The sequence below is a fragment of the Budorcas taxicolor genome, chromosome 5, assembly GCF_023091745.1.
Source record: "Budorcas taxicolor isolate Tak-1 chromosome 5, Takin1.1, whole genome shotgun sequence".
NCBI classification, from domain to species: Eukaryota; Metazoa; Chordata; class Mammalia; order Artiodactyla; family Bovidae; genus Budorcas; species Budorcas taxicolor.
In genome coordinates, this window is record NC_068914.1 from 152,888,527 (window position 1) to 152,916,070 (window position 27,544).

The 27,544-nt window shown below is 51.3% G+C and overlaps 1 protein-coding gene and 1 non-coding gene across 2 annotated transcripts; both read left to right on the forward strand.

Annotated features, from left to right (window-relative positions):
• The first annotated feature begins 289 nt into the window (after positions 1-289).
• On the forward strand, positions 290-394 carry LOC128049085 (U6 spliceosomal RNA). The gene has a single exon (XR_008199457.1). It is a non-coding gene; the product is annotated as a U6 spliceosomal RNA (small nuclear RNA).
• Positions 395-9,685: 9,291 nt separating this feature from the next.
• On the forward strand, positions 9,686-27,361 carry TUBA8 (tubulin alpha 8). The gene is made up of 5 exons (XM_052640065.1): positions 9,686-9,812; positions 19,898-20,120; positions 21,625-21,773; positions 23,215-23,895; positions 27,050-27,361. Exons 1-5 carry the CDS (start codon positions 9,810-9,812, stop codon positions 27,341-27,343), a joined length of 1,350 nt encoding a protein of 449 aa, XP_052496025.1. The 5' UTR covers positions 9,686-9,809; the 3' UTR covers positions 27,344-27,361.
• The last annotated feature ends 183 nt before the right edge of the window (positions 27,362-27,544 follow it).

The following is a 27,544-nucleotide window of genomic DNA, read 5'->3' on the forward strand; positions in this document are numbered from 1 at the left end:
GCCTGATGTGAACTGCAGAGAGGGCGTCTGTCCACCTCTCCCCTCTGCTCCCTGGCTGGGGCGGCCCCGGGCTGGTGGGCCGCTGTGTCTGCACCCAGGAGCGGCTGTGGGTTGTCATTCTCTCGTGTTCTCTGCTCAGGCAAGCTTCCCTCCCTAGGCTGCCTTCACCACCTGCCAGCCCAGTGCTTTGGAACTTGACATAGCAATTGTTAATGAGGCGATTGCTTCTCTGCCTCTGGAAATCTTGGTTCTTGGATGACAAGGAGCTGAATTAAGAGCAACAGACATGGTACTTGCTTCGGGAGCACGTATGCTAAAATTGGAACGATACAGAGAAGATTAGCATGACCTCTGTGCAAGGATGACACGAATTCGTGAAGCATTCCATATTTTAAAAAATAGATAGGGCCTACTGTGCAGCACAGGGAAATCTACTCAGTGCTCTGTAATGGCCTATATGGGAAAAAAAACCTTAAAAACCGGCTATGTGTATAGCTGATTCACTTTGTTGTATACCTGAAATTAACAACATGGTAGATTAACGGGGTCCAGCCCCTGTGGATCCAGGGAATTCGAAGGGTGGACGGCGTTGGTGTGGAAAGACTTGTTTATTGATTGATAGAAGATTAGATTAAGAAACTGTAGTGTAGTAGGAAGATTAAGTGGAGGAAGAGGCTGAATAGCTTGGTTTACGCGGAAGACCAATAAAATTCCAGACAAGGAATTTGCACCATCTACGTTGGGCCACAGGCGCTCGCTTGAATATCTAAGGGTGCCTCACCTTAGGCTCCCTTTCGCGCGGGTCTTAACAGCCAGGGCAAGTAAGTAGACTTGGCGGGCCTCCGCGCCCCAGGTGAAAATTCAGCCTGAATAAAGTAAAGAGCAGAGGGAGGGAAAGAGAGAGAAGAGAGAGAGAGACACGGGGGGGAGCCAGATTCCCAAGAAACCAGGCCGAGAGACTAGTCCGAGAAACTGGTCCCATCCTTTATTGTTCAGAAGGCCTTTTATACTTTTGATAAAACATGGAGATCAATGGGTAACACAAAATTATGTAGCATTCGCAACCCAGACTCTTTCTGTATATCATTTTGTATACAAAAGGTCTCAGGTGATTTACATTATCTTCTGGCCAAGAGGCTTGTTAACTTTTTGGCTCTCTTCCTTAATGAATGTGAATTTTGTTTCCCCTGAAGTGTTTTTCTTTAATCTACATCTCCTTAAAGCGCTAAAGTTACATCTCTATAGAACAAAGGCGCAGTGGGTTATAACAAAGAAGGTACTTAACTCAAAGATCTAATGTTGCTAATACAAGGTCTACTACTAGTTTTTCTATATACCAACTATATCTAAAAATAAAGGATATGAAAATTCAGCAAGCATTGACTCAACAAATGAAAGCTTTAATCAGTCCTATTCTAAAGATTTTGGCTCCTCGGAAGCCCCTACGTTCCTAGGATGTTTTAAGCTTCCCGTGCCTCCTGTGGTCAGGAGGCCTCAAACAATCACACGCGCAGCTGTACGAGTCCTGCAGGCAGGCTAGAAAGCCATCGGAGGGGTTTTTGTATTGAAACACTCTTTCAAATGCAGAAGACTAAAGCCCTGAATTGACTTTTTCCAGAGAATGTCAGAAGAGTGGAAAAGCAGAGCACAAAAACCGGCAGATTTTTGTTGGGGTACATGCTTAGGAATTTCCAGAGGGGCCCCTGAAGTCTGAGCACGCCTTGCGTATGTCAGCTTCCTTCCTCATGACCTTGTCACGGGCGGGATTCCTCACACGCTCCCGGCAGTAAATCACCTAAACTCGAAAAAAGCAATGGACACGGGGCCCTACTGAAACCCCTATGTGTGCCATTCCTCCAGGGTTAAAGTGGGATCCAGGTTTTTTGGCCAGCCTCCAGGCCACCTGATAAAAACAGATTAAAAGAAAAACAATTTTTTTTAAAAAGCAACGGTCATGTATGGATGTGAGAGTTGGACTGTGAAGAAAACTGAGCGCTGAAGAATGGATGCTTTTGAACTGTGGTGTTGGAGAAGACTCTTGAGAGTCCCTTGGACTGCAAGGAGATCCAACCAGTCCATCCTAAAGGAGACCCGTCCTAGGTGTTCATTGGAAGGACTGATGCTGAGGCTGAAACTCCAGTACTTTGGCCACCTCATGCGAAGAGTTGACTCATTGGAAAAGACCCTGATACTGGGACGGATTAGGGGCGGGAGGAGAAGGGGACGACAGAGGATGAGATGGCTGGATGGCATCACCGACTTGATGCACGTGAGTTTGGGTGAACTCCGGGAGTTGGTGATGGACAGGGAGGCCTGGCGTGCTGCAATTCATGAGGTCACAAAGAGTCGGACACGACTGAGTGACTGAACTGAACCGAACTGATTGATATATTTTATAAATTTAAAAAGTTGTATAAAAGCAAATTTGGGACTTGTGAGCCCATGCCTCTGAGATAACCACTGTAATGGTGGGGTTTTTTTTCTTTTCTGTTTTTTCTTTCAAACATCCAGCCCTCTTGGTAACCCCAGTACTTGAGAACCTGTGAAAAAGTGGCTGCAGACGAGGTTTGTTCAGGAGAATATTAGCTGGCTGAACTGCAGGCCGGCAGAAGGGCCTTGCAGTCAGTGGGCGGGTGGGTAGCCTGGCAGAAAGGCTGACGTAGAAGAGGGGTGGGGGCCACCAGAGCCGCTGTCCCTCCCCAGGCGACCTGGCAGGGCTGGGTTTTATGACCCACTTCTAATTTTAATACTGACCCCGAGCTCTCATTTCACACTGTTGCCAAGCTCCTCTTTTTCAAGCACCTCTGAAACTTTTCACATACCTTTTCTACCCTCTGAGATGGGGACTGACAAGCATCAGGTAATATTTGGAGACTTGGTTGGAAAACCAAAGGATTTTTGCAGAAATCCTTTTAGAGAAAAGTCACTTTAACAGTAGCATCAACGTTGATTGATGGCAGAAAAGCTAAGCAATCTCTCCCTATAAAGAGATGCTGGCTCTGCTGCTGAATTGCTCTGTAACTTTGCAAAAGTCGTTTAATCTTTAGGTCTCTATTTTGTTGTTTTTTTTTTAATGCCAAAAATATTTTGTATTGAGGTATATAGCTGATTAACAATGTTGTGGAAGTTTCAGGTGAACAGTGAAGGGATTCAGCCGTACATATACATGTATCTGTTCTCGCCCAAACCCCCCTCCCATCCAGGCTGGCATGTAACATTGAGCAGGGTTCCATGTGCTATACAGTAAGTCTTTATTGGTTATCCATTTTAAATACAACAGGGTGTACATGACCTCCCCAAAGTTCCGAACTGTCCCTTCCCCCTCAGCAACCATAAGTTTGCTTTCTAAGTCTCTTCCTGTTTTGAAAGTCAGTTTATTTGTGCCATTTCTTCTTAGTTTCCACATATAAGGGGAATAGGTCTCTATTTTCTTACCTTAAACATGGGGATAAAATTTTTCTGCCTTATTTTCTTTATGATACTTTTGTGTCACATGAGCAAAAATCTACTAAAAAGACTGGAAGGTGTTTTTGTTTTTTTTTTTAATTACAGTAGGTTTACAATATTATCCTAGTTTCAGGTGTACAGCACAGTGATTCAGTATTTTACAGATTATACTCTACCAAATGTTATTATACAATAATGGCTATAATTCTTTATCTGATACAATATAAACTTGCTGCTGTTTTATAAATAGGAGTTTTTAATCTCTTAATCCCATACACATGATTTGTCCCATCACACTTCTCCTTTGATAATCATTAGTTTGTTTTCTATATCTGTGTAGTTGCTAAGTCATGTCCAGCTCTTTGAGACCCCATGGACTGTAGCCTGCCAGGCTCCCCTATCCATGGGATTCTCCAGGCAAGAATACTGGAGTGGGTTGCCATTTCCTCCTCCATGGAAGGTGTTAAATGATACAGGGAATGGAGTATTTAAAGTACTACAAAATATTAATTATTATAGGATGGTTAAGTCTTTTTGATAAAATACATTTAAAATATTTGAAATAGGTGCATGAAATAGGTTAAATAGACATGGACTTTGCATATAGGCACATTTAGTTGGATTAAGTAAGACTAATGGTCCCTGAGGGATCTGTGTCTTGTTACATAGGCAAATGCAAGTTAACACTTTCTTGGGGCTGTTTAATCAGGACTAGGTCAAGAAATGACAGGCTGTTTGCCTCACCTTTTTCTTCGGGCTTGTGGAAGGTGGGGCTGGAGAGTGGGGAGGTGATGGGGTTTGTGAGAGAGTATTTGGTAAAGACACAGGCAGGGGATTGTGGCCTGAGAGGGGGTTACTCTGTCTCAGGGAAGCAGGTGTGGGTGGACACTCAGATTTTAGTGGTGGATCTGTGAGGTGGTATGCTGGGGTCAAGATTCCAGAGTGAAAAGCAGCTTGGTCCTGGGGTGGCTGTCCTGCCACACAGGGTGACCAGACCTGTATTTTCAGCGTTGTGAACAGGCCACGTTACTCATTATATTTGTAAGACATGAAATGTGTTCATTCAAACAACCTTACTAAAAAAAAAAAAAAAGCATGAAAGCAACATCTTCTCTACCTTCTCCTCCATACGCGAGCATATTGTTTGTCATAAACGTGTATCTAGTCCTTGCTATGTTCTTAATATTATCTATTCAGTTTTCAGCATTACTGCTTCTCCACTATACACATTTGTCTCCTGGGGTTGCTGAAGCAAATGACCAGAACCTGGGGGGCTTCAGACCATAGAAGCTTACTATCTCATAGCTCTGGAGGCTGGAAGTCCGCAGTCAAGGCGTCTCTCTCCAGAGGCCCTGGGGAGGATCTTCCTGTGTCCTCCAGCCTCTGGGGGTTCCTGGTGTCCCTGCGCTTGTGGCCAAATGTCTCCCACCCCTGCCTTACCCCATTCTGTGTTTCTATGTCTTATCCTTTTCCATCTCGCTTAATGTTGCTGGATTTAGGAAGCACCCTAATCCAGGTGCTCTCGTCTTGAGATCTTAATCACACCTGCAAAGACCCTTATTCCAAACAAGGTGATGGTCGAGGTTCCAAGTTCTCCTCTTAGCAGCCACATAATCCTTCCTGCTGGTGTGCTGGCCCTTCTAGTTCTTTCCGACTTTTTGCTAGTGTAAACAACAGCTCTGAGCAGACTGTGCAAAGGCCATGAAATGACATGGTTATTTTTCCTGAGATAGTTTTCTAAAGTGGATTTATGATGTCGATGGCGAGAGCTGTTTTCCAGCTCTTTTAACACACCGCCAGGGTATGGTTGAGAAAGCCTGGATCTCTGTGATACCCATAGCGTTCTGTGAAATTTCTGGAAAACAAGAGAACCCAGCAGTCCTTCTGAAAGTGAAGCATCAACTGTATGCAGAACACCAAGGCCTGAGGGGAGACACTGACCTGACCGCCTTATCTTTCCTGCAGTGCTGCTCGTTTGGTGCTTTTAATAGGACTGGCAGCTGCAGGAGGTGGTCACAGGGTCAGTAACAGAGCCTTAGGTGGGTGAGGGCAGGCGTCCACTGGCCTCTGACCAGCTTGCCCGTTTGTGAAGGAGGTGAGTTTTCCTTCATCCCCTGAGCTCAGTGTTCTCTGCAGGTCACCTGTCAGCCCTTGACCCCCAGCTCTAAGTGCCCACTGCCTCCTGTCCCCTCCATCTCATTTTCCTGTGACTGGCAGGTGAGGGCCTAAAGGGCTGTCCCCACCACCGGCTCCCACCCAGGAAGCTGAGCTTAGCCAGGATCAAAGGCAACACCATGGGAGTTGGATGCGTTGAAAGCTCCCACTTCTGACGTCAGCCAGCTGGCAGGCAGGGAGCAGGGGAGGAATCAGAACCGTCAGGAAAATGCTGCTGTTCCCTGCTTGAAACAAGGCCACCCAGACCCTCCTCCACGGTGGGTTTAGGAGGGGACTCGCCTGGGAGCAGGGCCGCCTGGGCTGTGTGCCTCCACCTTTGTGCAGCAGTCAGCCCTCAGAGGGGAACCAGTGCGACTGCGATTCTGTGGCCATCAGCGCCCCCGCCCTTTCAGCACCTGCAGGGCTGGGACACAAGCAGGGAGCCCAGCAATCAAATGCAAGAGGTCTTCAGGCAGGCAATCACCCATCACCAGAGTTAAATCCATGTGGCAAGTGCCTAAATCTAGATAAACCTATTATAAAATACAGTTTCCTCCTGGAACCTCGAGCATCCCCTAGCAGCATGGGTGCCTGGAAGGTACAAGTCTTCCTCCAGGCTCTGGTCTCCCCTCGGCAAAGTAAACTCCATCTTTTCTTTATTATTATTTATTTATTCTTGGCTGCATCGGGTCCTAGTTGCCACATGTGGGATCTTTCATTGTGGCAGGCAGACTTCTCTCTAGTTGTGGCATATTGGGTTTAGTTCTAAGCCCCATGGCATGTGGGATCTTAGTTCCCCAACCATGGATCAAACCAACATCCTCTGCATTGGAAGGCAGATTCTTAATCAAAGGACCACCAGGGAAGTCCCTACTTCACTCTTTTTACAAGAACGAAATGCTGGATCCTAGTTGGGTCCAAATCACCTGGCTTTTGAGGCTAATTTTTAAAAATCTCTACAGGGAGCAGGGAAGTTCCGAACTGTCAAGAGCAACATTGCTCTTCTCTGTGAACAGCCTGTATCTGATTTCAGTTTTTCCACCTGCAAAAAGGGGGACCGTATTAGGGTTCTCCAAAGAAATAGAACCCATAGGAGACACACATACACAGAGAGAGAGAAAATAGGGAGCTGGCTTGCATGATCATGGAGCCGAAGACAAAGTCTTCAAGTTGGATCCAGGAGAGCTGCTGGTGTGAGCTCCAGATCAAGGCAGGAGAAGACCAGGGTCTCAGCTCAGCAGCCAGGCGGGCAGCTGGTCCCTCTTACTCAGCCCTTTCATTTAATTCAAATCTTCAGCTTATTGGATGAGGCCCACCTCATCCAATGGGGAGGACAATCTGCTTTACTCAGTTTACGAGTCAGATGTTCATCTCATTCAGAAACACCTTCACAAACACACCCAGAATAATGCCTGACTGAATGTCTGGGTGTCCCATGGCCCAGTCAAGTTGACACACAAAATTAACCATCAGAGGGACTGAAAACACAGCTCCTGCTTTCATTCCAAACTTCTACTCAGGGAGAAAGACATAGAATGCAGGTGGGATCCAGGTTGCCCCAGACCCAATAGTTGTGAAACAGAGGACTTAAAAACCAAAAAGAAGTCGATGTTTTTTACTTTTAAGACTCAAGCTACTATGTTAGTCTTCTAAGATGCCACGCACTAGGTGGCTTAAACAACAGAAATTCTCTCACAGTTCTGGAGACTGGAAGTCCAAACTCATAGTCCATTTCTGGTGAAGCCTCTGCTCCTGGCTTGCCAATGGCCACCTTCTTGCATGGCCTCCCTCTGTGCATACACTCCTTGTGTCTCTTCCTCTTATAAGGACATGAATCCTACTGGATCAGGGCACCACTCTTATGACTTCATTTAACCTTAATTACCTCCCTAAAGGCCCCAAGGACCCATCTCCAAATAGAGCCACATTGAGGGTTAAGGCTTCAACAAATCAGTTGTGAGGGAGAGCGGACACAATTCAGTGTATGCCAGCTACCCTTCTTTTTATCTCCCTGGAATCAAAAGATGCCATGTTCAGCATTTATGGCCTAGACATGGCTCCTGCCAACCCTTAACCTCATAAAGATGAAAGATCTTAGGGTCAAGGAATCATCATGATGAAGGCTGCTGAATACCATCATAATCACCAGTATTGTCATTATCATGTTTACCCCCAAGACATTAAGAACCTGTTCAGAACTTATTTGGTAATTTCAAAGAAAACTCAAAAAATCAATTTACTCAGCAATGTTTATTGTGCATCTTTGAGGCACTTGACTAGCTACTTTTGAGAGAGAGAGGGCACCGAGATGAATAACACCCCAGACTTCAAAGTGTTCCGTCCAGTTTTGTAGAAATAAACACATGCACATATATATATATATATATCAAGAATCCAAAGTAGGGACTTCCCTGGTTGTCCAGTGGCTAAAACACTATGCTATCAATGCAAGAGGGCTCAGGTGTGATCCCTAGTCAAGGGACTAGATCCCACATGCTGTAATGAAGATCCAAATAAATAAATATTGAAAAAAAATTCCAAAGTGAAGAGTGGTAAATGTCATGGGAGTGATAAAGTGATCAGTGATCTATGGGAGTTTCAAAGAGAAATAAATACATAGTTAATGATAGTTATCATCCTTTATGTGCTTGGCAGTTTAATTATGATTCTCAATTTTCAGGATCTTTATAGACAATTCAATTCATAATTTATCAAGCACTGTATGTATCAGTGTGTAAAGCATTGTCTGAGATGCTCTAAAATACAAAGATGATTAAGACATGTGCCCCCGGAGGACTTCCCTGGTGGTCCAGTGGCTAACACTCTGAGCTCCCAATGCTCAGGGTCTAGGTTCGATCCCCGGTCAGGGAACTGGATCCACATGTCACAACTAAGACCTGCTTCAGCCAAATAAATAAATATTCAATAAGACACATGTCCCGCCCTCTGTCCTCTAGAAACTCGCAGTACAGGTCGGACAACATAGCAATGGATGCTCAGCAGAGCGAATTGCTACAAAATCACGTTCTCACTCTCCACCAGCCGGAGATAGACAGTCAGGAAGGGAAGGTGGATCTGTGTGCTGGGACACTTGGAGAGTCATCACGTCCTGCCAGGACAGCTCTGTGTGGTGGCACCTTGCAGAAAAGCTGTGGATTTGCCTGGAGTCACTCGGGGTTTGGTGGGCGGGGCCTGAAGACAGCTGGAGAAGAGACAGGAGTGCCTTACTGTCTCAGCTCAGTTTGGACTCTGGTGGGGAAGTTTGCAAGGCTTACGACTAAACTGGGGACGGGAGGAGGGGAAGCGAGGGAAGTGTAATCAATCGCATGGCCAAAATCTGAAGTGTGAAGAGAGGGCCAGACCCATTGTCGCCACCCTAATGCCCCCAACCCAGGGGAGTGGGGCAAGGCCCTTGGCCCTTCCACATCACTTGCAGCCCCCAAGAGAAGGTCTCAGCAAAGAGGCAGCTGAAATCCTGAGGTTGTTCTGCACATTCTGGGCTTTAAAGTAGGAAGAGGGAGAGATGATAAATGGATGGAGAAAGAGACTTGAAAATAATGGTGGAGGGGTGGTGTCCAGGGACAGGGGAGTAGAAGCGGGAACAGAGACGCACTGAGAAGTACCTCCTGGGGCGGGGGTCTCACCATTATCTCAGTGAATCCCCCAACAGCCAGGCCAGCCTGGGGCAGGTGCAAGGGCTTCAGACCCGAGGCGGTGAGCAGCCCCAGAGCCGAGCTTGGAGCCTGTCCCTCCCACGGAGAGCCCTGCTCCCACCCTGCCGCCCCCTCCTGGGTTGGTGGTGTCTGCGCACACGGAACCCCAACCAGCTGCCTTTCCTGCCGCAGGAAGAGGATCAAAGTTTGGGAGCGTGAACACTTACTCAAAGAGCACTTTCCATTTCCTTCCTGGGCGGCTGGGGTCACGAAGTATGACCGTGCAGAGCATAGTGCAGGAAGCGGCCCCCCACCCTACCCTCGCGCGCTGCTCCCCTGGCGGACCGAGCCGCCGGCGGGCCGGTGGGGCGGAGCGATTGTGACCTGTCCGGTCCCTCCCTCCCGGCTCTGTGATGCTGCAGGGCAGCTGCTGGCCCAGTATGTCTGTCCCCGGCGCCCTCCCTCCCGGTGTCACAACAGCGGAGGCGGCTGTATCTGGAGCAGTTGGGGTGGGCAGGCCCAGGAGGGAGCGAACCGGCTACTGGAGCGGCCGCGATGGTGAGCCTGCGGGGCCGGGGCGCGGGGGGCGCTGGGCCGGGGATGGGGAGAGACAAGAGTGGCGGCGCCCACCCCAGAGCCGCTCTCCTCCGCGGCTGACAGCTAGCGCTTTGGATCCGCGGAGCTCGAAGTCTCCTAGGGGTGTCAGTTCAAGGTCGAGGGGTTCATACCCTCGCGCGGGGGGGGGGGGGGGGACACCCACCTGGCGCCAGTAGCCTTTTCCTAGAGAGAAAGTAGAGACTGGGGCAAGTTGCGCCTAAAGTGAGATTTGTGCACGCAGGTGAGGGGAAGGGGACCAGGGGCCGCCTGCGCAGAAGAGGTTAGGTTCCAAGACATGGCCGTGGGGCAACTCAGGGACCCGGTGGGGGAGCCGGGGGCCGGCGGGGTGGGGGTTGGGCAGGCAGGCCGGGGATTCCCGACTTGGGGGTGGGGGCTGCGGGGGGCACTGGGTCAGGTCCCACCAACCAAGTGTGACAGAGCTCCAAAGGTCAGGGGACTTAGGGCCACACACCCCACGCTGGAGGCTTCCTTCTTTCCCACCCTCCAGGCCATCTGGCTTGGGTCTGGGACACTTCCACCTCCAGCTCAGCTTCCCAGGCCATGGCACCTGCTTCCAGCTTCCCAGTTTTTCAAGCGGGTCAAACCCAAAGGACTTTGGCACACAGCGTTTCAGACCCACTTCTTTCCTTTCCTATCCTGGTCGCAGTGCCTGCCCCATCTGTCTGTCTCCCTCTCCTCCCGGACTGGGAGCTTACTTGCCGGAGGGGTTCTCTCCCAGCGCTGCAGTCCCACCAGCCGGAGGCCCTCCCCTCGCCCCCTGAGCCCTGGGGTGGGTAAAATTTGCTGCCAGTCCTCTTCACTCCGATGCCTCAAAACACAGAGAACCCAGAAATCTCGTGGACTGGAGGCCCCGCTGTCTGGGGCTCCGGGAAGGTGGCAAGATTGGGTGGGGGAGGGGCGGCGTCAGCTTGACTGGCAGGCCAAGGTCAGGCTGTGCTGGCACTCTTCCGCCAGTGTCAGTGGCCAGCAGGACAGGTGAGAACCGCCCTCCTCCTCATTCTGGAAAGTGCCCAGGGCCCCTGGCTCTGGTCCCAGCTCTGCCCATTCCAGCTCCAGGCCTGCTCCCCAGAGCAGGCTCCTAGGGAGTATTGGGACAGTCGCCAGAAGAGTCCATGCCTGCCTGAGGCCAGGGGTCACAGAGGGAGCCCAGAGCCAGGAGTTTCTGGAGTTTTTGGCTCCTGGCTTTGCAGCTAGCTTTGTGACTTCAAGTCACTTAATCTCTGAAGTAGTTTATCTCATCTCCAAAATGAAGAGGGGTTATGGTTCAAATTTTCAAAGCTCCACCTAGCTTTACTATTTTATCCTTTTCATTGCAGAGAAATCCAAGCATATACAAAATGAGCACATTATAATGAAGCCCTGTGTATGCCTCAACCAGTTTCAACAATTATGTGCTTAATGATGAGTCTTACTCATTCACTCCCCCTCCCCTTCCTCCCTGTTATTCTGAACCACATCCCAGGCAGCTTACTCAAAATCTGATATTTAATATTTATAATATCCAGCACATAGCTAGTGCTGTGTAATTTTCAGAGTGCTGCCTCTTACGTGTTCTAATTCTCACCTAAAAGCTGCAGCGAGTCTTAGAGGGAATCCCAGGACCCAAATCCAGCTCTCCGAACAGACTTCAATGTGCACTCAATAGGCAGGTTTCTGAAAATAGCTAGTAAATCAAAAAATGTAAAGTAAAAACCTTGTTTTAAATATGCTAAAGAATCTGAAAGATATTTAACTGAAAATCCATGGCTGAATGTTTTGGAAAGAGACTCTGTTTTGAAACACTGCATTTTATGTGACAGGTTCTATTTGGAGCATTTATATACATGGACAGCACTGTCTTGATGGGAAGACGTTTTTTCGGTTCACTATTTCGCACTCACAGAACCTCTTTTTTTCCTTTTTTTGGAGTGTAATTGCTTGTCAATGTTGTGTTAGTTTCTGATGTACAACAACATGAATCAGCTATATGCATATATATATCCACTCCCTCTTGAGCCTCCCTCCCCCCTTCCCCCACCCCCCCCATCTTCCATCCCACCGAGCTGAGCTCAGCAGCTTCCCCCTAGCTGTCTGTTTTGCGTATGGTGGGGTACATATGTTAGGGCTGCGCTCTCCATTTGTCCCATCCTCCCCCCACCCCCATGCTCACATGTCTGTTCTCTATGTCTGCATCCTATCCTTGCCCTGCAAATAGGTTCATCTGTACCATTTTTCTAGATTCCACATGTATGCATTAATATACGATATTTGTTCTTCTGACTTACTTCACTCTATGACAGACTCTAGGTTTATTCACATCACTACAAACAATCCAGTTTCAGAATCTCTTTTTAAAAATCCCTTGACTTGTTCCTAAAACCCTAGGATAACACCCCGGCACACCCAGCCTCAAAGTCCCACCCGTGCAGAAAGGACTTTCCTTCCCCAAGTGTCTGGACTCCCCTCTGGAGGGCTGGGAAGGCTGCCCATGTCGAGGATGGGCTCAGCATTTCTTAGGTTCTAAGTGAGGATTTTATAACTAACCCTGTAACTGAGCGTCCCAGTCTGCTCCCAGGGTCCCTCTGGCAAGCAGTTCTCCTGGGAGCCAAGGCTGTGACACCTGTCTCGGTGTCAGTGACTCCAGGCCTCAGAGAAAGTGTGGCTCACAGGGGACGAGAGCACAGCCTGCTCACTGCTCTCCTCCTGGGTTAGCAGCGTGCCTGTGCATTCTGGGGGGGAGCTGACATTAGAAGGCAACAAAGAGCCTGTCTTCCTGCAGAGCTGGGAGTCTAGAGGGCAGAGTGTTCTGGGGTGAGATGGACACTGCTTCTAGCATCCGCAGGTCTCTGCAGACTCCCCTGTGCAGGTGGTGTGGCTGAGCACTGCAGAGCCCAGTCGTGTCTTCCAGCTCGGCACCTGCAGGGGCTGCAGCCACTGCACTGTTCTCCCTTCCCATTACTAAGTACGGGTCCTCTGAGGTCCCTAGGCACGTCCTCTGGGCAGCGGTGGAGCCCCCAGCCCCCAGGCAGTGTGTCCATAGGAAGCATCCAGGCTTCGGGTGGGCCTACGCAGAGCCCAAGGGTGATGCTCTGTCCTCTCCGAGGGACGTCTCAGTGACCTTGAAAGGAAGAGGGAAAGTTAAAATAACTTGAGAAGGAAAGAGCTGACACGTACAGGGCTAGTGATGGGGTGGGTGGGAGGATGTGGTGCTCTGGGGCTGGGTGGATCGCTGTTTCTTGCCTTTGGCCACCAGGGACCGACAGTGCTGTCCGTGGTCTTTGAGGCCTACGTCCCCCCGTTGGCGTCTTCCTGTTAGAATTTCTCTGTGATGAGCTGCGTGTGGAAGAGACCAGGAGGACAGTGGACACCATGTGTGGCGGATTACAGCTTGCTTGCTGTCTCCTGCTCCTGACCTGATTCTCAGCTGAAGCTCGAGGGCCTTTGGCCTCGTAGTGTCTAGAGAGTCTGGGAGTCTGCAACCAGCCTGGCCGCTCCCCGGGCCACCTGCGGTACCTTGTTGTTGCCCAGCTGCAGCGCCTGCCATCTGAGACCTCACCTGATGTTAACTGAGGTCGACTCTGTTCCTGCTGTCGCCAGCTTGCTATCTGTTCTCTGAGTCCAAATATGATCTAATTGAAGGATTTTGAGAAGAGATAGCACAGCCTCCCAGGAATCATGCTGTCCTTGCTTTAATCATCCCTCGGGAACCCTGGCTCTACTTTTCACCCGTTGCCTCTGACCTGGATCCTGGCATGATTCATCATCCCAGCCTGACAACTGGAAGTACGTGGGCCTAGGAGTAAGCTTCCTGAAGGCAACTGTGTGGCTTGACACACAGGTGGTCGGGGTATGTGGCCTGGTCCTGGGTTTTCACTGGCCCTCACTGCTGGCCTGTCAGTTCCCTTCCAAGATAATATGCCAGTTTTACTGGCTTGTGCTACTTCAAAACCATTTTTAAAGCTCCAGAGCCTCTTTCTGCAGAGAACTGCAATTAGCGGGTCTGAGTTCTCTGAGAACAAATGAAAAGGAAACGATTAATGTTAAAATAGAAACCGTATAATGTTGACACAAGGAGAGATTTCTGGCCATGGAGCACTGTCAAGGTCTGGAGCACATTTTTCCTACTGTTCTGCAGAGCTGGGCACCCTCTCCATGGAGGATGGTCATGGGCACACGGCCTCCACCAGCCTACACTTCAGACAGCCTAAGCAGTCCGTGGGACCTGCCCTAAATTCTCCTGCTCCAAATCCAGCTGAAATGCCCCAGATCCTACCAGCCTGTCTGAATTTTCCACACAGCCTGCAAATAGTCCTCCCCCCAGGAAACAAGCCAGAAGCTGTTTTTGCTTCCTTTAGCGTCCACTGCCTGGCAGGCCCTGGCCACCCGCTCCTTGTTAAGCAAGGTTTTCATTCCAGTCACCCCTGAATTTATTGAGCACCTGCTGTATTCAAGCCTCGATGCTGGAAATCTGGCAAGAAAACAGGGGCTCCTTGCTGTCCACCAGGAAAGTCAAACAGTGAACCGTTAGCTAGGAACATGCGATATAGTGCTAAAGGGGAGGTGGCCTGTGCTGGTGTGGGGGCTTCCAGCCCTCCAACAGGAGAGGGCGATCAGTGAGCACACTGAAGGGTGAGTAGGAGTCGGCCCAGCCCCTCTCGATGCTCTCTTGCGCACTTGACTGAAGATCTGCTGCAGGGGCGGATAGAGCAGTCACTTCTGTAGTCACTCAGCGCTAGGACTGGGTAGGGTATCATACTCCGCTTGGGGAAGGGAGCTCCCGTGTCACGTCCCTGCATCTCCCTCACCTCCACCCCTGGGATGCTGGGCCGAGAGGGGATCCCTTTCCTCTCGCAGGGCCCCGAGTGCAGAGAGCTGGAGTCAGCCCTACGAGCCCAGAGTCAGGGTAGACTGGGGGAGGAGCAGTGTGAGAGAGAGCTTGAGCTCTCCCGGCCAGAGAGGGAATCTGAACCAGCCATGAGTTTGGAGCAAACACTTGATGTAAATATCGTCTGCTGGGTCAGCACCCCTCTCCCTCTCAGCACACACCAGCCCCGCCCCGCCGCTCACCACCCCCGTCTCCTTCAGTACACACCAGGCCCGCCCCCACGCCTCAACACACACCAGCCCCCATGCCCCCCCCCAGCACACAACCAGCACCCTCCTCAGCACACACCAGCCTCTCGCCCACACCCCTCTCCCCACCCTCTCAACACCAGGCCCTGAGCACAGTCTTGGTTCTTCCAGGAAGGGTGGCCTGTTTTCTGAGGCGCTCACGCTGAGCCGTTCTCTTCTGTTCTCTCTGCAGTGGAGCTTTTTCTGGTCTGGAGTGTTGTTTTACGAGCTTTCCTGGGCTCCAGCTGTCAGGCTTGGGCTGCAGTGGGCGTGGGGGCTGCTGTGGGCATGGTGAACCACTGTGGGCGTGGGGGGCCGATGAGGGCGTGGCCCCTGGGCCCTGTGGGCTCAGAGTGAGAACGAGGCAAGGGTCTAGGGTGGCATCCAAGAGAGGACTCTGCAGAGGTCAGAAGGTCTGGATTTCGGCCCAGGCTCTTTCCTTACAGACCTGTGAAATTCCCAATCTATCCTTTACCTGTCTGAGCCTCAGCCTCTTCATCTGTAAAACAAGGGCTGGGAATCGTATTAGATGACCTGTGAGGCCGGCCTGGCTCGAGCTTCTGAAGGCTCTGAGCTCACAAAACTCCCTGGTTACCTGTCTTGGGCATAAGAGCCCGCCCCCAAGGCCATCAGCACTAGACTTGCTCCTGGCTTTTCTGTGTAGAACCTCCAGGCAGGAATGAGGGGTGGTGACAAGTAAGAGTCGCTGGAGGAGCAGATGGGATCCTTGTCCCCTCAGGGCAGGTGCAAACGGGGCACAGATGTTAGCACTGGGGGTCTCGCCTAACTTCATTTCACTGGTGATTTCCTTGTGTAACTTGATTTTATTTATTTATTTATTTTGGCTGTGCTTTGAGGTTTGTGGTATCTTAGTTGCCCAACCAGTAATTGAACCCTTGTCCCCAGCAGTGACAGCACCTGAGTCCTAACCACTGGACCGCCAAGGAATTCTCCCTTGTGTAACTTTACAGTTCTTGTTTGCCCAACAAACTGGGCTCTTGGTAATTGTCAGCTGAATGAATGGACAAGTGGAAAGGGACAGGACAGGCCTGGCCCTTGTCGATGGGTTGCTATGTCAATGCGCCCTTGTCAATGGCCCTTGTCGGTGGGGCCTCACCTGGACCTTGCTGTCTCCTGGCTTTAATGTTTGGGTTGTCAGCATGAGAGCTGTCAGCCCTTCAGAGAAGCATGTCAGTGTGTCGCCCGGATGCCCATCGTCCAGATTTAATAATTGCTATTTTTCTGCCACGTTTATCTGCTGTGCTTGTTGAAGTCAAGTCAGCTGTAGATGTCATGACATTTTACCCTAAATGCTTCAGAAGTGACTTTAAAAATAAGAGCTTTCCGATACTTAACTACACTTTCATTATCATGCTTAACAAAATCAATCCGTTTCTCTATTTATCCCCCCAAATATTTTGATTTGTTCAAACCAGAATTGAGTTAAACTTCACACACTCTATGTGCATGTTATGTTTCTTAAGTCCCCCTTGATGTGGGTCAGCTCCTCCCTCTTCTGTGGTTTTCATGAGTTGAGAAGATCGGGTCAGTTGCCCTGCGGAACTTACCTGCTTGTGGAGTCGTGCTCGTAGTGTCTCTTATCCCTGGACCCCTGTGTTTTCCGTAAAGTGGGAGCTACTGGTAAAGGGTTTAATACATTAAGGCTGAGTATTTAAGTTTTTAGCAAATTTTATTTTTTTATTGGAGTGTAATTGCTTTACCGCATTGTGTTGGTTTCTCCTGTACAGCAAACTGAAGCAGCTATGTGTGCACATATGCCCCTCCTTCCTGAGCCTCCCTCCCAGCCCGCCCGCCCCCCTCCGCCCCGTTCCAGCCTCTAGGTCATCGCAGAGCCCTGCGCTGAGCGCCCTGGGTTGCACAGCAGCTTTCCATTGCCGCCTACTTTACACGCTGCAGGGTGTGTGTATCAATGCTGCTCTCTCAATTTGTCCCATCCTCCCATCCCCCTCTGTGTCTACAAGTCCATTCTCTACATCTGGGTCTCTACTCCTGCCCTGCAAACAGGTTCCTCTGTACCATTTTTCTATATTCCATAGGTATGTGTTAATATACAATATTTGTTAAGGCTGACAAGACGCTTTCCTGGGAGGTGTGTGTATCCTACTGCATTACATTGATTTTCTCGCTGCCATGGGGTCACGATCCATCCCAGGGTCAGAGGTTACAATCCGTCCCAGGGTCAGAGGCTGGTAACCATTGAAGTTAACTTCCCCTTGTGACCTGTAAGTAACAGTGATTCTTTGGCACTCTGTGAATATCTAGTTCCCCTTCAGTCCTTGTCCAAATCAATTGTATAATTAGAAACTATCTTATGCAATATTTCTTAGTATATTATTCCTTCCACCCTGACTAGCTCACAGTCTTCTGTTAAAAGAAGTGCTCTCCCTCATCAACAGGCCTGTTTGGATAGGTAGATGCGTTTCTCTCCCGTGGGTTTTTTTCTTAACAACATGAAGGACTTGTGGATTTTTGCCTGTCCGTCCTGTTTCGGTTGACTACTGCTGTTCCTCTTTCTGACCCTCAAGTTGTTTCGCCTTTGGCCGAGGGAGCCTCTTATGGTTTCTGAGCCCTTTCTGTGCTCTTGGGCTCCCCATGGTGTTCCAGAAGGTTCTCACAGGGGATCATCTAGTGTGTTCCTTGCCCCAGACCTGGAAACCCCCACCCCCCAGGGAGCCCTGCTTTCTGCTGGTGGAGACTGGCGCTGAGAGACCGCCCTGGAGGCATCTATGGGCCCATCAGTTATTTCTGAATCCATCTTATGCCTCCAGTTACTCTTGTGAATTAGTTTAACAGGGAAACCAGCTCCTTCCTCCTGAATGTTGTGTGACCATGTGTGAGGCTGATTTCCGCTATGGAGAGTGGCATATTGACTCTCATGAGGTTAAAGGGATGTGAAAACATCTACATCCCCACCTTGGTGGTCTTCAGGACCTCAGATCCTTCCATCTTCTTCTCTCACCTTTGATCTTCCTGAAATACCCCTGTGTCCTTCCAGAAAGGCCCAGAGCACCCGTGGGGAGGGGGCGTGCCTGGAGATGGTTGGGGGCGGGGCCACAGGACAGCATGTGGGGCTGGCTCCTTTCAGGCCTCTCCAGGTCCCCTCGCTCACACGTGCCGCCCCCAAGGAGGCCATGGCTTCCTGTGAAAGTGTGGTCCAGTCGGTAGCTGCTGGATTTGGGGGTTCTTGGGGAAGGATCCTGCTTCCTCAGGCCTGAATTGAGTTCTAAGACAAAGCCCTTTCATTGTAAGAGGAGCGGCAGCCTGAGGTCTCCGGCTTCCCATGGGTGCATCTTCCAGGTGGACCGGAAGGCTACAGGGATGAAAATGTGTAATGATGGTGCTGAAGACAAGGGTGACCATAGCAGAAGTGGTCGTGGTGACTTGTGCTTTTCACACGCAGGGAGGTTATGTAACTCAGCCCAGCCCGCACAGCACAGCTCGTAACTTGAGAGGCAAGATTCGTGAGCAAAGCCCTCTCCTGGCCTCCAGGCTCACGGAAACATGGCTGGTTGTATTCCTGGCCAGGCCTCTGTGACACCCAGAGGCCAAGCAGCACAGAGACCGGCGTGCGTGTTGCACAACAGCGTTAGGGCACCAGGTCCTGATGACTCTGACCACCCCACACCCACACCGGGAGAGCCCCAGGGTCCCAGGAGTCCCATACCCCTTGCCCAGCTCCGGTCTCTGGAGGCTATACTCCGCACTTGGGTTCCCTGGAGCTGGAAAATGCCAGCTTGGGTCATGGATAAGAATAGAAGGCCACACACCAGGCACATGGTTCCTGGCCCAGCTCTGTCCCAGGCACAGAGGCTCCTTGTGAGGCCAGTGCTTCCCTGGAGGGGTGTGGGGGATGATGGGACACCGTCCCAACAGAACCATAACACACTCACACACACTCATGTCTGCACACACATACACACTGCCACTCTCAAGCATGCTCACGATCACACTCTTACAAACGTACACCCACACATTTATCATTTCACACATTCAGACACACGCACCCCTCCCCATCCCAAGCTGTTAGTACCAGAACCAATTATGTAATTGTGGCCTCACACCATAACATGGGGAAGGACCCCTCTGAAGGTCAGCTTTATTTGGCTCTTGGCCTGATGGGTGAGGGAATAGGTTATGGTGGCCACAGACGAGACTTGGCTTGCCTGTCCCCTCCCAGCCCTTCCCTGCTAATGTGCTGATCCTGTTTTTAAAAAAAATAAATGTTTATTTTAAATATTTATTTATTTGGCTGTACCAGGTGTGAGCTGCAACATGTGGGATCTAATTCCCTGACCAGGGATTGAACCCAGGCCCCCTGCATTGGGAGGGCAGAGTCTTAACTGCTGGGACGCACAGGGAAGCCCCTGTACCGACCCTTTCTTATTCCTACATGTGTACATGAAACAGTAATGACGCCCACAATACAGACTCCAAGACACAGTCCTCCTGTGAGTGTCTCTCTGCTCTGTGATGGGGAGATGGGGAGTATGTGCGTGTGTGTGAGAGACAGCGTCCGGGAGACTGGCTGATGGAGGAGCATGATCAGCGTACCGGGCATGGCAATGGATTTGAGGATGGATTCTGCTGTTCTCACTGGCTCTTCCTTGGACAGGCTTCATTGGTGCAGGAGTCTGTCTGTGGTTGGGAATTTCATCTGTTTCATCTGTGCGGCTGGCCCTCTCTTTCCTTTTCTTGACACAAAGGATTAAGCATGGAAAGCCACTCTCACAGCAAACCATGGAGCTGGGGTTCTTCTTTGGAACCGAGTCTTGATCCAGATGCAGTGGGGCCTGGAGCCCGCCTACTGGGCGGGGGCAGGGTGTCCTGCTTGCCGAGTGCCAGGGAGGGACATGTCCTCAGAGGCCTGGGCAGAGGCTGGCTGGGGCTCTGACTGGCCTGCTCTCTGCCTGCAGCGGGAATGCATATCCGTCCACGTGGGCCAGGCTGGAGTCCAGATTGGCAATGCCTGCTGGGAGCTCTTCTGCCTGGAGCATGGCATCCAGGCCGATGGCACCTTTGGCGCCCAGGCCAGCAAGGTCCATGACGACGACTCCTTCACCACGTTCTTCAGTGAGACCGGCAATGGGAAGCACGTGCCCCGGGCTGTCATGGTTGACCTGGAGCCCACAGTGGTAGGTGAGTGTGGTCCAGGATCCTCCTCAGGAGCAGCACCAGGCTGCAGAGGCCGTCGTCCACCATGGTCTGCCATGGTCCACCATGGTGCTGCGGCCCACTTTGGTGTCTGGGGAGGCTTGGGAGGCTGACCTCCACGTGGAAGGGTAACCCTCCAGATGCCCACCCTCACCCCATGTGACTCTTGGTTCCTGGAGCCCTCCCCAGTCTCGGGGTCTCAAGTGGGGATCAGAGGTCTCTGCTCTTCCGTTAAAGCGCCAACCTGGTGCTCTCTCCCCAAAACTGCTGAGGCAGACCAAAATTGCCAGAGATTTTTCACTAAATGCTAAGAATCAAAAATACCAGTAATTTCAGAAATTATAAGAAGCCCTCACATAGTCAGTTTCCCAAAGTGTATGTTTCCAGCTCTGCAGTGATTACAATCCATCCTGGTGGGCCTGGTGTAACCTTGCAGCCTCTTGCACATGAGACGAAATAGCAGCAGGCACTTTCTCTTACAGCCCAAGGTGATTGAGGTTAGAGTGAACCTCGTCTGGATCTTAGGGAAACAGGAGTACTGACCTGTGTCCAGGCAGGATTCTTGTTCTCCCTGCCGCCAAGCCCACAGCACCCCCATGTCAGTCCACACTCTTCATCAGCATTTCCTCAGCTTCAAAGCCTGCTCACCAGCAAAGATGGATGAGTCCCCAGGGATGTCTGGGCACTGTCTTTAGGGCCTGAGAACTGTTTCTGGGGCCACAGACTCCGGGCCCTCCTCCACCTTTTGGACACGTGTACAAATATAGAAAGGACAGATGACCTTCCTGGGCCACTGCACAGATGGGTGCTTCCCCTGGAGAAGCAGAGGGGCACTGTAGAGGAGAGGGGATGGCGGTGGGGCCTGAGGCACCCTGGTCTGCTCTGTGTCCACTTTGGAGGACCTAAGAGGTGAGCAGAGCCCCCAGGCCACTGAAACCACTCTCGGGCTCGGGCTCTTCTGGAACCTGGAACATAGCTTTGCTTCAAAGTCGTTCTGAAATATCTCTAATGCCTGATGTGTATTGTTGACTCCAGAGGTGGAGGTTAGGGCTGGGACAATCCCGGGGAAGCCTGGGAGCAGGTCATTCTGAATCTTTCCCTGTGTCCCTGAAGCATCTGGAGGCAAGTGAAGGTGGTTATATTCTGGGGTAAATTTTGCAGCATGAAGGAAAAACTGGAGGGAAGCCTTGGGGGTCCAGGGGAACGAGGCAGTCAACCTTGGTATCTGCCCAGCTTTGTAAACAAACCCAAGGCTCCTGAAGGTCCTGCCAGCAGAGCAGCTGGCTTCTCACTGCTGCTTGAGTCCCAGGCTTCTGCTCTATTAGAGCCTGTGTTACCCTGGAATTCCCTTAGCCTTGCAGATGTATTCTGGGATTGTCTGTTTCACCTCAGTGGAGTTTAGTAGATAGGGGTGTCGAGTGTTCTCGTGGGATGGGGGTTTTTCCTCTGGGAACCGGGTGTAAGACTGATGGTCGCCCTCTCTTGGTAGATGAGGTTCGGGCCGGAACCTACCGTCACCTCTTCCATCCAGAGCAGCTGATCACGGGAAAAGAGGATGCAGCTAACAACTACGCCCGGGGCCACTACACGGTGGGCAAGGAGAGCATCGACCTGGTGTTGGACCGCATCCGCAAACTGGTACGTGTTTGCGAGGGTGGAGAGCTGGAGAGCCTGCCACTGTTGACAGGTTGGCGGGAGAACGTGGCCCCCGGCTGCAGGATAAACACCTGAGACTTGGGAATTTCTGCTTGTGTTCTGTAAGCAGCATGTGCTGGGTTGGCGCCCCTTCCTCCGCCTGGGCCATGTGGGCTGCTCTCCAGGCTGGTGCCTGGTAGCACAAACGGATGCTCTGCAGTGGTGTTGGGGAGAAATCCCAGGGGTGAGGAAGGCAGAACTCTTTGCTGGGTGGCAGCAACAGGTTAACAAAGTATTTTTTTGTTTTATTTTGAGCAGGTTGAAAAGGTGGATTTATTTCACTTAACAAAGCATTTAACTTGGAGGAGAAAAGGAAGACTGTTGATCTAGTTCAGCACTTTACAGATGCTATTACAAATGTCACATACGTTCCTTTGTTTAATGCCCTAAACAACAATACAAAGGCAATCTCGTGCCTGTACTTTACAGCTGGGGAAATAGAGAGCCTGAGTGTTCAGCGACTTGGTCTGGGTCCAGCTAGAAAGTGGCTGAGTCAAGATCTGAACTGGGTTGGCTTGACTGGGAAGCTCAGGGAGTCACTTGTCTGCTTGAGCCCCGTTCTTAATCTGTTCAGAGGAGAGGCGAGCTTGATCAGGGGCTCTTGACTTGGGAGCTAAGGGTGCCGAGTTTTTGCATGTTCACCTTTCCTGTTTAGAGCAGAGTTCATGGAGGTCATCAGTCCCAAAGTCATGTGCGATCCCCAAAGTTCAGAACATCCAACTGAACACAGTCATAGATCACATCCAGCAGGGAAGTTCCATGACTTTCGAATTCTCTTAGTGCTGGTGAGAGCTCACTGTCCTTGCTGAGCACAGTAGGACTTCTCACTGAACGATCACAGTAACCTTATTTATGAGAGGAATGTGTTTATTGTCCACACTTTAAGAAGAAACGTGAGTCCAGAGGGTTCAGTAACTTGCTCGAGTATTTACAGCTGGGAAATGGCAAAGTTGATGTTAAATCTCAGGGTCTCTGACCCATTTATCTCTCTGAAATTGGTACCCTGAGCCACCTTGCAAGGTCGGGCTGGGTGGTATAAGCCTGCAGAATCAAAGGACAGGGCCAGGGAAATGCACAAGGAGCTGGGGTCCACAAGGGGCAAAGTCCTTAACCACCATGATTTCGGAACCTCATTCCTGGTCCAAACAGGCCACTGGGCTGGAAGCTTCATGGACCTGGAGGCGAGAGCGTGTTTGCTGCCCCATATTTTAGCCGTTCCTCCCAAGAGCGCTGCAGCTCCTACGTGTTTTCTGACTTCTTCAAGGACGGTTTGATTTCACCCACTTGAAAATGTTGTGGGATGGAGCGGGCGGACAGCAAGGGCTGCCCGCCGGTGCCCACACACGGGTGTCCTCAGAGCTTTGTCCGTGTCCCCCTCTCCCAGACAGATGCCTGCTCGGGCCTGCAGGGCTTCCTCATCTTCCACAGCTTCGGGGGCGGCACCGGCTCGGGCTTCACGTCTCTGCTCATGGAGCGGCTCTCCCTGGACTATGGGAAGAAGTCCAAGCTGGAGTTTGCCATCTACCCGGCCCCCCAGGTCTCCACGGCCGTGGTGGAGCCTTACAACTCCATCCTGACCACGCACACGACCCTGGAGCACTCGGACTGCGCCTTCATGGTGGACAACGAGGCCATCTACGACATCTGCCGGCGCAACCTGGACATCGAGCGGCCCACGTACACCAACCTCAACCGGCTCATCAGCCAGATCGTGTCCTCCATCACGGCCTCCCTGCGCTTCGACGGCGCCCTCAACGTGGACCTGACTGAGTTCCAGACCAACCTGGTGCCCTACCCCCGCATCCACTTCCCGCTGGTCACCTACGCGCCCATCATCTCAGCGGAGAAGGCCTACCACGAGCAGCTGTCCGTGGCCGAGATCACCAGCTCCTGCTTTGAGCCCAACAGCCAGATGGTGAAGTGCGACCCTCGCCACGGCAAGTACATGGCCTGCTGCATGCTCTACCGGGGGGACGTGGTGCCCAAGGACGTGAACGTCGCCATTGCCGCCATCAAGACCAAGAGGACTATCCAGTTTGTGGACTGGTGTCCCACGGGCTTCAAGGTGAGAGCGGGGGACATGATGGAGATAGACAGCTAGAGAAGCAGAGGGAAACCGAGGATGGGGAGGAAGGTGGGGACTGGGGGCCTGGGCTGACTCGCGTCCCATGGGAGCTTTGGGACAACACGGGGAGAGGGGCGTAGGCCAGTGTCATGCTAATCTCATTCATTCATTCATTCGTTCAGGCGCTTGCTTTAGGCCTGGAGAGACTGGGAGGGGCGTGGTTACTGGAAGAGGGGAGGGGCATCCCACCGGATGGTCTGCAAGCATCTCAGAGGTCTGGCAGGAGAGAACTTAGGCCAGTGTGTGCAAGTGGGGTAACCAGGCCGACGGGGGGGAGGTAGCCCTGATCTGACCACAGATCAGAGAATGCAGTGACTGGATTATTCAAGTTGCCAGAGAAGAGGTGCAGTTCCCTCCTCTAACAAAGGACGTGTCCTTCTCCCCAGTTTGTTTTGAAACATTGTTCACCTTGTATGTTTTCATCAATTTAGGGTAAGGATAAGAAATTTTATGGTTATTATATGGCTGTGATTCACTTACATTATGAAGTCCTGACATTTCCACTAAGCAGGAATGAGCTGGGAGCTGGCTGTAGGTGTGCGTTCTGTGGATCAGTGGGGGGATAGAAGACCCCGGCTCTCAGGACCGAGGATGCTCTTGGGAGCCACCCCTCTGAGTTGCCCTGGCTGGACAGGCAGCTGCCTCTGCCCAGGGCCTCTCATGAGAGTTCAGCGTCACAGCAACTGCCACGCTCATGTTAGCTAGTCCCCTCCGGCAGGCCTTTAATAATTCAGAGGTTTACCGAACACCAGAGCAGGTTGTGCCAGTTGCTGGAGACAGAGTTCATCGTCTCAGTTTCCCCTGGGGGGACTTTCACAAGCAAGGTACCGCATGCCAGGCTCTTGGCTGAGCTGCTGATGGGCGAGCAGTCTCCACACGGCTCTGCTCCCACCCTTGGCCGGAATCCTCTCCCCTGGACTGCACCTGTCCTAACGTGGCAGTTCTCGTCACTCTTGTGAAAACATTCACGATCTTACCCCAAGTTGTTGTTATTTTCTCTTTGAAACAGAAACAACAAAACAAGCTAGTAGTAAAATAAATAAGCAAAAAAAGGGTGGTCGAGAAATTAACAAAAAAGTGATGCCCCCATAGTCTCATCCTTTTATTTATTTTTTAAAGTCTTTATTGAATTTGTCACAATACTGCTTCTGTTTTACGTTTCTGGTTTTTTGACCATGAGCCATATGTGATCTTAGCTCCCCAACCAGGAGTCGAACTGGCACCCCCTGCATTGGAAGGCGAAGTCATAACCACTGGACCAGGAAAGTCCCCTCAGCCCTCCACTTCTAGCTGAAGTTCAGGGTTATGACCAGAAGGATAAGGCAGTGCTAGAACCTTTAGCTGCTTCTCAGAAAAGCACATGCCATGGGGATGGATGGTGTTGAACTTCACACTGTAGCACACTCCCCGGGATGCTTGTCACTGACAGGGGTCCAGGGGTGCTGCTGTTGAAGAGAGAGCACAGCTGGCTGGCCCAGCGGACACGTGATGTGGTACTGCCTTCGCCTCCTCACTTTGATCCTCTGCCCCCGTCTCAGCATCACTTCCACCCCCAGGATGCCGCTTCTGTCTAAGAGCAGTGGTAGACCATTCTGGGTTAGCCACCTTGGCTCTGTAGCCTGATGCCACTCCCACCTCTGCCTCTCAAGAGGACTTGTATTTTAAAGCTGTGAGTTTAAGAGATTGGCAGTGAAGACCCAGTGGCCTAGGCAGGAGAGGCATTTGGGGAGCAGCTCTCGGTTCTCAGTGTCCCATGAGTATTGTCACAGTGGTCACCTGAGGACCCTTCCAGGTCCCCAGAGTTCTTAGATTGGGATGTGTGTGGGAGAAGGGAGATTTCCAGGATGGTAGCCCCCCTTCAGCTGGGCTGGATCAGCTTGGAGGGCCCTCCATGCTGCCAGAACTTGGAGCATCCACTTGTCCAGCAAGACTTTTTAACTGACTTTCTTTTAATTAATCAGCTGCGGCTGTGCTGGGACTTCGTTGCTGTCCCTGGGCTTTTCTCTAGTTGCAGTGAGCAGGGGCTGCCCTCCAGCTGTGGCGCCTGGGCTTCTCATTGCAGTGCCTTCTCTTGCTGCAGAGCATGGCGTCTGTGGTGCAGCCTCAGTAGTCGTGGTGCACCGGGTCAGCTGCCCTGAGGCGTATGAAATCTTCCTGTGTCCCCTGCATTGGCAGGTGGATTCTTAACCTCTGGACCACCAGGGAAATCTTTCTTAGATTTCCATGCTTTTCCTCCAAGAAGCCTCACACCCCAGAGGCAGAGGGCCTGGTAGATGCAGACACCATCCCCAGAAGCTTTTGCACCTCTTTATTTATTTATTTAATGTTTTATTTTATTTATTGGACACACAGCATGTGGGTTCCATGCTCCCTCCACTGGGAGCTCAGAGTCTTAACCACTGAACCACCAGGGAATCCCCTGTACCTCTTTATTTATTGCTTGAGGATATCTCTGTGATCTTTTAAACACCACCCTTCACCCTTGGCGGGGCTTCCCAAGTGGCTCAGTGATAAAGAATCTGCCTGCCAATGCAGGAGACCCAGATTCAATACCTGGATTAGGGAGATCCCCTGGAGGAGGAAACGGCTACCCACTCTAATATTCTTGCCTGGAGAATCCCATGGACAGAGGAGCCTGCCAGGCTACAGTCCATGGAATCACAAAAAGTTGGATAGGACTGAGCATGCACTCCCGCATGCAAAATTCACCCTTGGCAGAGAAATTGCCCTAAATCTATTGACAGCATAACTAAGAGAAAAACCTGAAATTCCCCTGGAAGGCGTGAATTCACAATAACTTCCATCTCCGGGCACAGCACACCCCTCCTGCCTGACCCCTGTTCTGGACCCTCACTTGTCTGCTTACATCTCCTAGGAGCATTTCTGCCAGCTCTTGCCCTCCCTTCGAGTTTCCCCACCCAGTCCCACTTACTTCTGCTTTCTCTTCCGCATGCACTTCTGCCTGCCTGCCCCCACCTCCTGATCCCCTCTCTTCACATCCAGGCCTGCTGCCCTGTACCCACCCCACTACATGACCAGGGTGCCCCAGCTTGAGTTATCCACTGACCACCGCGCTTTGGTCCTCTGTTCCCAGGTGGGCATCAACTACCAGCCCCCCACGGTGGTCCCCGGGGGAGACCTGGCCAAGGTGCAGCGGGCCGTGTGCATGCTGAGCAACACCACAGCCATCGCCGAAGCCTGGGCCCGCCTGGACCACAAGTTCGACCTCATGTACGCCAAGCGCGCCTTCGTGCACTGGTACGTTGGCGAGGGGATGGAAGAAGGCGAGTTTTCCGAGGCCCGGGAGGACCTGGCTGCCCTGGAGAAGGATTATGAGGAAGTGGGGACTGATTCATTTGAAGAAGAGAATGAAGGGGAGGAATTTTAAATACAGATGTTCTTCCTGGCTGTGTCTCTTTATTCCTGCTACCCCTCCAAGCACGTTAACCCAAACTGGATCCTGACACCAGTGCCCGTGGGTAATGAGCCCACACAGACGCTGAGCTCTGCCAGACCCTCATGAGGGGATGGCGGCTTTGTGTCCCCAGAGGAGACCAGAGTCACTGTCTCTGGGTCAGGGTGCAGGCCA